This window comes from Nicotiana sylvestris, chromosome 11 (genome assembly GCF_000393655.2).
Source record: "Nicotiana sylvestris chromosome 11, ASM39365v2, whole genome shotgun sequence".
NCBI lineage: Eukaryota > Viridiplantae > Streptophyta > Magnoliopsida > Solanales > Solanaceae > Nicotiana > Nicotiana sylvestris.
Window position 1 is genome coordinate 70,720,481 of NC_091067.1, and position 13,526 is coordinate 70,734,006.

Below are 13,526 nucleotides of genomic sequence, written 5' to 3' on the forward strand. Positions count from 1 at the left end.
GTAAGTGGCAATGCGTCTCTATTAGATTAAGCAACTTCTTTCTCTTTGTCCAAATCCTTACATTACTGAGACTCACTGCCATTAACTAATTCAGATTATGCTCTTTTGGATTGATGTTTGTGTCTACAGACAACATTCCTTGTGGGAATTTTTCAAATCCATGGACAACTGGCCTAATTGAACTTCAATGCCTTTAATAGCTGAGTCATGTGTGGATAACGTTTCTTGCATCCTTCCATTTGTACAAATGATTTGTCGCAGCATGCCATTGACTTCTATCATATTACTGTCATCCTATCTAGTCACCTGCTATTGATGAGGCTGTTGGTAATCCAACTGTTGTTGGTGCTGTTGATTGTAACCTTGCTGCCTTTGATAGGGTACAACTTGGCCTTGAGGTCATGCTCCCACAGGGATTTGTATTGTACTATTGTTGGGTTGGTCTGTACTGCTGATTCTGAGGTCCACATTGCTTTCCACCTTGCCTCTAACACTCCAAATTATTTATGTAATTCATGTCTTCTCTGAAGCCCTGGTTATCATTTTTTCCACTCTACGTGCAAACATACGACTGATTGATGCAGGGAGCGCATAGGACTCCATTTGTTGTGTCAACAATATGAATCTATTTCATGCCCATCTCATCAATTTTCTTTGTCAACAAGCTCATCTAGGTCATGAGAATGTGCATTTGTATTGTTTGGCTCAAGAGCAACAGAATGCACTATTGGAGTGAGTGTTGTATCCCTCGTCATCGGGCCTGAAATTTGAGCCATATTGTCAAGAAGAATCTTACACTTTATGTGTGATTTTCTCAAGAATGCACTCCCGACTAAAGCATCTACATTGGCCTTCAGACTGTTAGCCAAACACATATAGAATCTCTGTCCTAGCATCTGATCCCAGATGCCATGTATGGACACATCACCAACATACCCTTAACCTTTCCCAGGTTTCTTGCAAAGTTTCAGTTGGTTTCTGGCTGAACTGCAATATCTCATCATTTTCCTTGTTTAGGTGGATAGAACTTGTTTAAGAACTGCTTGACTAGTTCCTCCCAAGTTGCAATGGAGTTTATTGGGAGCGAATTTAGCCAAGTTTCAGCCTCCCCAATCACTGAGAATGGAAACAGTAACAATCTAATTGATTCGAGTGACACATTTGACTATCTTTGAGTGATACAAATTGATAGGAAATTCTTCAGATGTTGTTGTGGGTTTTCGATGTAAGACCACGGAGAACAGATTTGTCATGCAGCAAATGCAGTATATTGTTTATATTTTGAAAATTCTCCGTTTGTATCGGAGGGACTACAATTACAGTTGCCAGATTGTCAATAGTTGGTTGCGCCCAATCATATAGAGCAGCCTCCGGCACAAGGGGTGCTACCACTCTGATGTTTGGGTCAACTTAATTATTTATATTGTTCCTGTTGAGGTTCTCGACGTCACCTATTTCAATTTCAATTTGTTTGACCTATTTTAGTTGTTTGTCCTTCTTGTTAGCCCGACTCAATGTCCTGAATGCTTTCGCGGGATCTAAGAGACCTTCAAATAGTTCACCAGTTCTCAAGGAGCTTCTACGCATGCACCTAAGACACAAAAGAATTCAAACGTGAGAATTTTAATGGAAATATTTTTAGCACCACGGAAAATCAATCTAACTAAAAATCCTAGCAATTCTTTCAAGTTGTAACGAATAAAACTGTTAGTTCCCCGACAACGGAGCCAAAATTTGATCACGCCCACCAACTATGCCTTATAAAAAGGACTAAGCGTTCGCTACAAAAATAATTCAGTTCAAGAGTCCGGAGTTGAATCCGATAGAGAACTCACCTATTTGCCACAACTTTTCGGTATTACTATTGATAAGCTCAGACAACTTTTAGAGTTCAATATTTGATTTGTGAATTGAAAATAATTACTTAACTAAGAAAAAATGATAGTGAAAACTATCAATTAGCAAGTATGAGGCTGAATCAAGGATAATAAGATCTAGGGTTTACGATTTTCCTAATTGCCGGATTAATTCCTGACATGTTAGCTATAATCTCATCATAACACCCTCTAAAGATGATGACTTCTTGTTTACCGCAATTATCTCTTAATAAATTATGATAATTTACAAGAAGTATTCTCTGAACTACTCAAGCTGACAATTCGTACAACTCATAAATATCACGCTAAAGATTCGTTATCTCTAATCCCGCTTTCAATTAATATCTTAACTTACTCAAAAGTGGAGTTGTTCAACAATAATCTAATCAAGTGTTCTCTCTCAAACAACACAAGATAACTAGACACGATTAATCAAGGGCCCTTCAATTAACCACAAGAAACACATTGTTAAACAATTAAAGAGTAAAAATGTCTCAATTATATCAAAACGCAATCAAGATTTCATCCAACAATTAATTCTATTAATCCTAGATGATGGGTTTAGCTACTCATAACTGTGTAAATAATCACCGTAATATCTAAAAGCATTAAATTACAAATTAAAAGAAAGCGGAGAGAAAAACTCAAGTGATTCGTGCTTCCAAAGTGTTCTGTAGCCTCTTGCCTATCTACTGATGCCTAACCCCTCAAAAACTAACTTTCAAAGGTATTTATAGGATTGGGGCCGAAGTCTACATGTCCAAAACTAGTGAGAAAATAAAATTGGCTCGGATAGCAAAGGCACTGTTAGAGGTGCCAACATTTCTGCTTGAGGCACTGTTAGGGACGGCAATGTTTTTGCGAGAGAAACTGTCAAGGGTTCCAATGACAGTGCATTGGACAAGGCCTTGCACTGTCTATGGCCATGACTTGTCATTGCCTTGCACGTCTTCTTCTATTGATCTATTTTGTAGCTCAGAGGTACCATTTCGTGCAACTTTTCTTCAATTCATGTCCAAGCATTTTTACACGTGAAATAAGCTCTATTATGCTCAATTGTCACACAAATTAACATCCAAAAAACAAGCAAGTAGGGTAAATAATGTAAAAATATATGAAATTATAGCACAACATCACGGGTCAACCCGGTACTGATAGTAGACTATAATTATGCAAATTAAATACTATTTACACTCTAATTTGGCCGCACTTTATCAATGTTTGAATGTTAAAATATAACAAAAGTCTTTATGTTTTGCAGGAGCTACTCCGAGCTATGAAGAAGCTAAAGAGTGTTTTGGAGTCAATATGTAGCATGAAAGGCCAATCGGAGGACAGCACGGACGAAAAGGAGAAAGAAAAGAAAGTGGGAAAATCCCCTCCAGGTTCACGGATGCAGATTGACCGTGCACTGGGCTGCACATTGAGGCAGAATGCTGGGTGAAATCCGCAGTCCGATATGCGGTCCAATCCGCGGACGAGCGGACGAAAGCCAATAACCCAGGGTTTATTACTTCTAGGGAAACTAACCTAAACCTATATGAAGCCTAATTCATCCAAAAGAGGGGGACAACAATTTTTAGAGAGATTTTGAAGGCAAGAACACGGAAAAAAGACAGAGAATTTCCTTAGAGTTTATATCTTCTTCTTTTTAATTCCATTGTTGATTAGGACTTTCTATAGTGAATTTTTATATATAAGTATGAGTAGCTAAACCCGTCATCTAGGGTTGATGGAACCAATTATTGGATGAAATCTTGACTCTGTTTTGATAAAATTGAGCCGTTTTTACTCTATGATTATTCAACTACGTGTTGTCTCGTGATTAATTGAAAGGGCCCTTGATTAATCGTGTCTAGTTATCTTGTTTTGCTTGATAAAGAACACTTGGTTAGATTATTGTTGAACAACACTACTTTCGGGTAAGTTAAGAGATTAATTACTTGAATTTAATATTAGGGTTATAGATAACGAAGCTTTGGTGGGATAATTCTGAGTTGCATAAATTGTTAACTAGAGTAGTTCGAGAGATAATTGCGGTAGCACAAAACTCATATTCATTATAGAGTGTTACAACGAGATTATAGCTAACGTGTCAGGAATTAATCCGACAATTGGGGAAATCAATAACCCTAGACCATTTTACCATTGAATTCAACGCTATTCTTGATTATTGCTAGTTTTATTGTCATTTTTCCTTAGTTAAATAAATTCTATTAATTATCCATTAAAAATCTTGCATCTAGGAATTGTTTTAGCTTATCATTAGCAGTACTAAAAGTTGTAGTAAATAGGTTAGTAACCTATGGGATTCGACTCCGGACTTGGACTGGATTATATTTGCAGCGACGGCTTAGTCCTTTTTATAAGGCATAGTTGGGTGTGATCAAATTTTGGCACCGTTGCCGGGGAACTAACGGTGTTATTTATTGCAACTTGGAAGAATTGCTAGGATTATTAGTTTAGATCAATTTTCTGTGGTGTTAAAAATATTTCCATTGAAATTCTCACGTTTGAACTCTTTTGTGACTCAGGTGCATGCCTAGAAGCTCCTTGAGAACTGGTGAACTCTTTGAAGGACTCTTAATCCCGTGAAAGCATTTTGGACATTGAACCGGGCTAACAAGAGGGCAAACAGCTAAAACAAAACGAACAATTCGAAATTGAAATGGGTGACGTAGACAACGTCAACGGGAACAACATGAATGATCGAGATGACCCAAATATCGTAGTGGTAGCACTAGTTTCTCTCTATGATTGGGTGCAACCAACTGCTGACAACATGACCACAGCAATTACAGTTCCTCATATACAAGTAGAGACATTCCAGATTGCGAACAACATGTTGCACCTATTGCAGAATAAAGGGTTGTTCTCCGGGTCATACATCGAAGACCCACAACAACATCTGAAGAACTTTCTATCAATTTGTGTCACTCAAAGACAACCGAATGTGACTCCTGAGGCAATCAAATTATTATTGTTCCTATTCTCAGTGACTGGGGAGGCTCAGACTTGGTTGAATTCGCTCCCAATAAACTCCATTGCTACTTAGGAGGAACTAGTCAAGCAGTTCTTAAACAAGTTTTGTCTACCCAACAAATCTGTGAGGCAAATTAATGAGATATTTCAATTCAGGCAGAAATCGACTGAGACTTTGCAAGAAACCTGGGAGAGGTTTAAGGGTATGTTGGTAAAGTGTCTGCACCATGACATTCCGTATCAAATGCTGGGACAGAGATTCTATATGGGTTTGGCTGATAGTCTGAAGGCCAATGTAGATGCCTCTACCAGAGGTGTATTCTTGAGCAAAACATTCATAGAGTGTAAGATTCTTCTTCACAAGATGTCTCAAAATTCAAGCTGGATGACGAGAGACACAACATTCACTCAAATAGTGCATTTTGTCGCTCTTGAGCCAAATAACACAAATGCAGAAAACATAGCCACTCTCATGACCCAGATGAGCTTGCTGACAAAGAAAATAGATGATATGGTTACGAAAGAGGTGCACATTTTTGATACCACAAATGGAGGATTATGCACTCCTTGCATAAACCAGTCATATGTGTGCTCGTGGAGTGGAGAGAATGACAACCAAATTTTCAGATAAGACATGAATTATGCCAATAATTTCGGAGATCAGAGGCAAGGTAGGCAGCAATGAGGACCAACATCAAACCAACAGTACAGACCAAACCAACCATAGCACAACCCCAATACAGGAGGAGCATGACCACAAGGCCAAGTCGTGCCTTATCAAAGGCAGCAGGGCTATAATCAGCGACACTAGCAACATTTGGCTTACCAACCACCTCATCAACAACAGGAAAGTAACATGATCGAAATCAGGGGCATGCTGCAACAACTCATTGGGACAAATGGAAATATGCAAGAGAAGTGAGCTGCACATGATTCTGCAATCAAAGGCATTGAAACTCAATTGGGACATCTATCTATGGCCTTGAACAATTGCATACAAAAAATATTGCCTGCAGATACAAATATTAATCCAAAGGAATAGAAGAGATTTAGACAAGGAGCAAGAAGTTGCTCAATCTAGGAGAGAGACAACGGAAACTACTCATGTTACTCTAGTTACATTAGAGACAAATGAGTTAGCAGAGCTCACCGAGGTTGTAATTGAGCAGGCACATGTTGACAAGGGTAAGGATAAAGAAGGTAAACAACTCCCAGAACAGGTGGTAGAAAAAGCTTCCAACAAAGAAAAGACACAAAGTAATGGGCAGAGGTTTACTCCTGCACCATTCCCTTAGAGGTTGGCAAAGCAAAAAAAAAGATGATAAAGACAGAAAATTCATTGAAATGCTCAGACAAATTCAATTGAATATTCCACCGATGGATTCTTTGAGGGAAATTCCAGGGTATGCAAAAATGATGAAGGACCTTATGTCGCAAAAATTTGACTTCCAGGACATGTCCACTATAACTCTGATGCAAACCTACAATGCGGTAGTGATGAGGTCCATGGCTCAAAAGGTGTCTGATCCGGGTAGTTTCACTATCCCATGCACCATCAGGAGTTATGCTTTTGCTAAAGCATTATGTGACTTGGGAGCCAGTTTAAACTTGATGTCATTGGCAGTCTATACAAAACTGGGCATTGGCAGCACTAGACCGACCTTAATGTTGCTACAACTGGCTGATTCACAGTCAAAAGACCGACATGAATTCTTGATGATGTGCTAGTTCAAGTAGGAAAATTTGTATTCCCTGCAGACTTCATCATTCTTGATTGTCAAGTGGATGAAGAGATACCAATTATTCTGGGAAGGCCGTTTTTAGCCACTGTGAGAGCATTGATTAATTGTGAGACTGGAGAATTGAAAATGAGGTTGAAAAATGAAGAGATAATATTCAATGTTTAACAATCTATGAGGAGACCCAACGAATTTGCAAATTGCTCACTAGTGAAGGTCGTAGATGTAATACTACATGAAGAGGATGAAACTATTAATGTCAGGGATCCGCTAGAAGCCTGCTTGATGAATCTAGAAAATGTGGATGGTGAGGAGTTGGCAGAGTAGGTCATGGCTCTTGATGGTCAAGGGTTCTGGAAAAGGGAACCCCAGTTCGAGCCCCTACACTTAGAAAAAAGAACAATACCACCTACGAAACAATCGATAGAGGAGCCACCACAGTTGGACCTGAAACCGCTTCTAGCTAACCTTAAGTACACTTTCTTAGGGCCTAATTCTACTTTACATGTTATTATATCATCTGGTTTGCTAGTTGTGCTGGTAGAGCAACTCCTACATGTGTTACAGGAATGTAAGACTGCTATTGGTTGGACCATGACAGACATAAAGGGTATCAGCCTAGCTTTTTGTATGCACAAGATTCTCTTGGAAGAAGGGCACAAACCTTCCAGAGAATATCAATGAAGGCTGAACCTAAATATGAAAGAGGTGGTGAAGAAGGAAGTGATCAAATGGTTAGATGCGGGTATCATCTTTCCCATCTCTAACAGCAATTGGGTCAGTCCTGTTCAGTGTATGCCGAAAAAGGAGGAATGACGGTCATACAAAATGAGAATAATGAGTTGATATCGACTCGTACAGTCACGGGATGACAAATGTACATGGATTATTGGAAATTGAACACAGCCACCTGGAAGGACCATTTTTCCTTGCCATTCATTGAAAAAATGTTGGAGAGGTTGGTTGGGTGATCTCACTTCTATTTCTTAGATGGATATTTGGGGTACAATTAGATCTCAATAGCCCCCGAAGAAAGAGAGAAAACATCCTTCACCTATCCGTATGGCATCTTTATTTTTTGGAGAATACCTTTTGGACTTTGCAATGCACCGGCTACATTCCAGCGATGTATGTTAGCCATTTTCACGGACATGTTGGAAGACATTATGAAGGTATTTATGGATGATTTCTCTGTGGTGGGGGATTCATTTCGAGGACTGTTTTCACATTTTAAGAAGAGTGCTCAAAAGATGTGTTGAGACAAATTTACTGCTGAATTGGGAAAAGTGCCATTTTATGGTACAAGAAGGGATAGTCTTGAGGCATCGAGTGTCCAGTAAAGGAATTGAGGTTGACCATGCTAAGTTTGACGTGATTGAGAAGTTTCCACAACCTACTTCGGTCAAGGCAATTAGAAGTTTCCTTGGGCATGTCGGGTTCTACAGGCGATTCATAAAAGATTTCTCTAAGATTACTAACCCTTTATGTAAATTCCTTGAAAAGGATCAGCCCTTTGTGTTTTCTAATGATTGTAGGTTGGCATTTGAGGAAATGAAGAAGAGATTGGTGACTGCACCCATCATTGTTGCACCTAACTGGGAGCAACCATTCGAGCTCATGTACGACGCAAGTGACTATGCTATAGGAGTAGTCCTAGGGCAGCGAAAGGACAAGCTGATGCACCCAATTTACTATGCAAGTAGAACGCTAAGCGGTGCATAGCTCAATTGCACCGTGACGGAAAAAGAGATGTTGGTTGTAGTTTTTGCATTCAACAAATTCAGGTCATACTTGATTGATTCAAAAGTTATTATTTATACTAACCATGCATCAATTAGGTACTTGATAATAAAAAAGGAGTCAAAGCAATGCTTGATCCACTAGGTTCTTTTGCTACAAGAATTCAATCTGGAGATCCGTGACAGAAAAGGGATAGAGAACCAAGTAGCAGACCTCCTCTCAAGGTTGGGAGGAGCTAAAAAGAAGGTAGAGGTTGAAGATATAACAGAGACATTCCCGGATGAACCGTTACTAGTAGTGATAATGGAGGAGACGCCATGGTATGCTGATATTGCTAATTATTTAGCAAGTGGTATTGTACCTTATGAACTCTCTTCAATTTAAAAGAAAAAGTTCTTTCACGATTGTCGGTCTTATTATTGGGATGAACCTCTACTTTTTAAATTATGTGTAGATAACATGATCCGGATGTGTATCCCCGAGAAAGATCAACATTCTGTTTTGCAGGCTTACCATGCTTCACTATATGGTGGACACTTTGGAGGAATTCAGACAGCGGCTAAAGTGTTGGAATCGGGTTTGTATTGGCCAGCTCTGTTCAAGGATGCCTATTCTTGGGTGAAAAGTTGCTATTAGTGCCAAAGGATAGGCAACATATCTAGACGTCACGAGATACCGATGACTACTATTCAAGAGGTGGAGGTATTTGACATGTGTGGGATTGACTTTATGGGGCCATTCGTCAGCTCGTATGGTAACAAATACATACTGGTGGCAATTGATTATGTCTCCAAATGGGTTGAAGTTGTGGCTCTCCCAACCAATGATGCAAAAGGGGTGACAGGCTTTCAAATAAAAACATCTTCACACGTTTTGGCACCCCAAAAGCTAAAATCAGTGATGGTGGAACACATTTTTGCAATAGAGCGTTCGCACAGTTGTTGGAAAAGTATGGAGTTCTCCATAAGGTGACCAAACCTTATCACCCATAGTCGAGCGAGCAAGTTGAAGTGTCAAACCGGGAAATCAAAAGTGTCCTAACCAAAACAGTGAATGCGACAAGGACTGATTGGGCAAAGAAGTTGGATGATGCATTATGGATGTACAAAACAACATTTAAAAGTCCAATTGGTATGTCACCATACAAGTTGGTGTTTGGAAAAGCATGTCACCTTCCGGTGGAGCTTGAGCACAAAGCCATTTGGGCACTGTGGCAGTTGAATTTGGATATGAAGACCGTAGGCACCAGTAGAGTCGCTGAGTTACATGAACTCAATGAATTTAGGTTCCATGCATTTGATAATGCAATATTGTACAAAGAAAGGATGAAAATTATTCACGATAAGCATATTCTAGATCGGAACATCAAACACGGAGATCTAGTATTGCTATACAACTCGAGACTAAGATTGTTTCCGAGTAAATTGAAGTCCCGATGGTCAGTACCCTTCAAAGTGGTGCAAATGTTCTCAAGTGGAGCTGTAGAAACTAAATCCGAAGATGGAACAAATAAGTTCACGGTGAATAGGCAAAGGTTGAAATATTACCTTGGAATGATCGAAGAAAAAGGGGGATAAAGTGGTGATATCTTTGGAAGAGCCCCAATACATGAGCGAAGAGTAATAATGAAAGCCTGCATCGTGCCGCGACGTTAAATCAGGCACTTCCTGGGAGGCAACCCATGGTTTGTTGTAAATCTTCGTGCCACGACGTTAAATTAGGCGTTTTTTGGGAGTCAACCCATTGTTTTTTTTCTTTATTCTTATTTTGTAATTGATTTTTGAACGGTGACAATATTAATCGATCTACTAAGATGCAAGAATGAAAGTATGCGCGGCGAAAGGACTCGAGGTGACGAAGTTATCCCAGAGATAGGCAAAAGTGCGAAAAAAGCAAAAAAAAATTAAGGCCTTAATCCTCGGCTGCGGATTAGACCGCGGATCGACCGCGAATTTCACATAGTGTTATGTCCGCGGCCGCAGATCTGACCGTGGATTCGGCCGTGGATCTGACCGCAGATTCGGCCGCGGATGCTACGACGTTCAGGTTCAGTTCAACATTTTTTTGATTTTTTTTCTTTCTTTTCTCTTCTCTTCTTTCCTTTTAATTAAGTTTTTTTACTTAACCCCCTCCTTTTTCACCGCCCACTCCCCGTCCCCCCCCCTAACAAACAATCTAACAAACCTCCCCTCCCCCTTCCCCAAATTAGAAACAACTAACCCCTCGCTCTTCTTCTCCCCAATTTTTTCAACTCAACAAAATCTCCTCTCCTTTTCCCCCTTCTCTACTCATCCACTACCCAAGCTTCATTCCTCACAAGATCTTCAAGTAAGTAACATGCTTCTACTTTATTTTTTTGTTAGTTTTTTTTTTCATTCTTTTTTTTTCTAGTGTAAGTGTAGGATAGTAGAAGTTATAGGTACTCTCACCGGTACCCAGGCAAATTACGTGGACAATAGATCCACATGGCGTACATTTATTCGGCTGAAATTATATATGGACAATGCTTGCTCACACACACTTTTGTTTTAATATGGGTCGGGATTTTAGTGTGTAAGTGGCACATTAAAGGGTTGGTTAAAATGTTTAAATGGAGCGGACTAAAGAATAAGTAGTAAAGTGAAAATTGGTCTCAATTTTAGGGGGCCGTCGATGTATTTGGCCAAAGTTAATATACGGCTTTGGATATTACCTTAATGTTACATTGTTTTGGACCTCTCCAAGGCATGTTTTTTAGCACACTATACTTATCAGGATCTTTTTTTGAGCAAACAGGATATATATATATATATATATATATATTAAAAACTACGTAGCGTTCAATACATGACTTTCATACTTTGTGTCACTAAGGACACTTTGATTGCCTAAGTTTGCTAATGTATTGCAAGCATCATAAGATAGATACTTTACAAAAGCATAGTGTTCTACTAGTTCACTTTCCACAAAATATTTTATATAAGATGGTGGTTAAACAAAATGTCTTTTCCCTTTTATTAGATCAACAACCTTCTTTGAAATTTGATGAGCTATATTATTCTCTTGCCTGAATGCGTGCTGGAGGGTTATCTCCTTCTGCAGGTGCATTAACAACCTGCACTTATCAGGACCTTCATTAAAGAGGTGTTAAATAAACAAGATTACATGTAAAAAGAGAAAAAAACAAAAATGCAAATTCTCAATTTTCATTGGACACTGAGCACTTGCGTATAAAATCTCAAGTGTCATTGAATATTCTGTCAACGTTAGAAAATATTTCCATTCTTCTTTCTTAAATTTTTATACTTCTATTTAAAAATTTGTTTTTATAGGATTGCATTCTTATGGAAGCAGAAATTAAAGAATGATACTTTAAGTCGTTTAGTAAGTATGGTATCTCGAGTCTGGAATTTCTATTAAATCATTTGCACAATGTGGGAAAATTACTATCCTCAAGATAATTTCCTTGGGACACATTTTATATTTTATATAACTATCCTCAAGATAATTTAGATTAGAAAGAGTCAGTAAGGAAGAAATATTTTATATATAAATCCACTTCCAGGTAAGATACTTTTACCGACTTGATAAATAATTTTAAAGGTCTCTTGAAGAATCATAAAATTATTTTCAATTTTAGGAGAGTGCGGTAGTTTCGATTTTAAATTGACAATATTTAAGTTTTTCAAGGAAAATGTTTTTTTATCTTTCTTCGGCACAGAAATTTTTAATAATTGACAATCTTTATGCATGATTTATGAGTTTCTTTAATTGTACGATACTGAATACTTCATATTATAAACTTACTTTTTTCGTTTCTTCTCCAAGGTTGATGGCTAATAAGGAGTAATATTTTGCTCATAGTTATCAAAATTTACGAACCAAAGAAAAAAAAACAAGATTAAAAAAAGGAAAAGAAAAAAAATTCGAAGTGATGGAGAATTTGGAGCTATACTGCGGGTGTCATCATTAAATGAGTTAGTTCCTTTTTTCGCATTTATCTTTTCTTTCATAAACAATGATAATTAAAAATGTATACATTAAAATTTTGAAAGTAACTTTTAACATTTGAAAAAAAAAACCTTAACCGACAATTAAATTTCAAATGTTGATTACTAGTCCTTTTTAAATGATTCTGCTTGGACAATATTTGATTTAAGTATTAAAAATTAGTATTTGAAATTAAAATTGAAGTTGAAAAGAAGTTAAAATTATGTTTGACGGGAATTTTACTTGGAGTAGAAGTCAAACTTTTGGAACTGAAATATTACTTCATTTGAGATACCCAAACAACATTTTAGCTTTCATTTAAAAGTGAAGTTGAAATAATAGACAAATTTATAAAACAAATATCGATTGCAAATAATGTGTGTTCAAATGGCTTCATAACTCAAAACAAAAATTCTTAAAATAAGCATATAATCAAAACAAATTTCACTTGGGCCAACAAATTCTCCCTTTTTTATGATGACAAACTCTGTGCTTTTCGTAAGTATAAGCCCTGTTTCAACTCAGCTTAACATCAACACAATGTTAGAACACTTTCCATTTTAAAGTCACAAATCATCAAGGGCCAGGTTCATTAGGTTATAAACATCACAGTCCAAAGTAAAAAACACAACCTATCTTCCCCCTTTTGGCATCATCGAAAAGTTGCATAATTATGTTAGATAACCAGATTTAATAGATATTACTCATGACCACTAGGGCTACTTCAAATACATTCATGGAGTCAAGCATCATTTATCAATCTAATGATATTATCCATCCAAGAAGCATAAAAAATAGTTAGAGCACAAAAACAGTTAATTATCATTGATACTAGTCATCCACAAAGCATAAAGAGAAATAAAGATACTGGATCATGAGCAAAAAAACAAAAAAAAAAATCTCATTCGGGTCGCTGGTTTATCTAACTAGGCTAGGAAGGTCTTAAGGCTGGGAAGGACCAGGTTCTTGGTTCTTGGCTTGAAGCAGTTTCAACATATCATGAAGAATGCTTTCATTCTTCTCCTTCTCCTTTGAAAGCTCAGTTCTGAGAGCATCTCTCTCTCAGTTTCTACTTCTACCAACCTCTTCTTCAGCCATTCAATTTCAGCATCCTTAGTCCCACTCTCTTGCATCAAGGCTCACACTTTGCTGTTCCAAGTACCTTTTTGGATGAACCAGGTTCATTGGGAGTGGTGTGCTTTTCATAATTGTCCCTCAA

The 13,526-nt window shown here is 37.9% G+C and overlaps 2 protein-coding genes across 2 annotated transcripts; both read left to right on the top strand.

Annotated features, from left to right (window-relative positions):
- The first annotated feature begins 4,545 nt into the window (after nt 1-4,545).
- Nucleotides 4,546-6,766, top strand: LOC138881147 (uncharacterized). The gene is made up of 5 exons (XM_070161351.1): nt 4,546-4,842; nt 4,933-5,385; nt 5,876-6,129; nt 6,212-6,459; nt 6,618-6,766. Exons 1-5 carry the CDS (start codon nt 4,546-4,548, stop codon nt 6,764-6,766), a joined length of 1,401 nt encoding a protein of 466 aa, XP_070017452.1.
- A 2,250-nt stretch (nt 6,767-9,016) lies between these two features.
- On the top strand, nt 9,017-9,915 carry LOC138881148 (uncharacterized). The gene is made up of 2 exons (XM_070161352.1): nt 9,017-9,175; nt 9,331-9,915. The coding sequence occupies exons 1-2, from the start codon at nt 9,017-9,019 to the stop codon at nt 9,913-9,915; spliced, it is 744 nt and encodes a 247-aa protein (XP_070017453.1).
- Nucleotides 9,916-13,526: the final 3,611 nt, after the last annotated feature.

Excerpts from the sequence above, each read along its gene's own strand:
- LOC138881147 (XM_070161351.1), top strand. The coding sequence starts at position 4,546 with ATGGGTGACGTAGACAACGTCAACGGGAACAACATGAATGATCGAGAT. Across the intron at positions 4,843-4,932 it reads AACCGAATGTGACTCCTGAG|GAGGAACTAGTCAAGCAGTT; the intron begins GCAATCAAATTA and ends ATTGCTACTTAG. Across the intron at positions 6,460-6,617 it reads ATTATGTGACTTGGGAGCCA|ACTTCATCATTCTTGATTGT; the intron begins GTTTAAACTTGA and ends TATTCCCTGCAG.
- LOC138881148 (XM_070161352.1), top strand. The coding sequence starts at position 9,017 with ATGACTACTATTCAAGAGGTGGAGGTATTTGACATGTGTGGGATTGAC. Across the intron at positions 9,176-9,330 it reads CAACCAATGATGCAAAAGGG|TCGAGCGAGCAAGTTGAAGT; the intron begins GTGACAGGCTTT and ends TATCACCCATAG.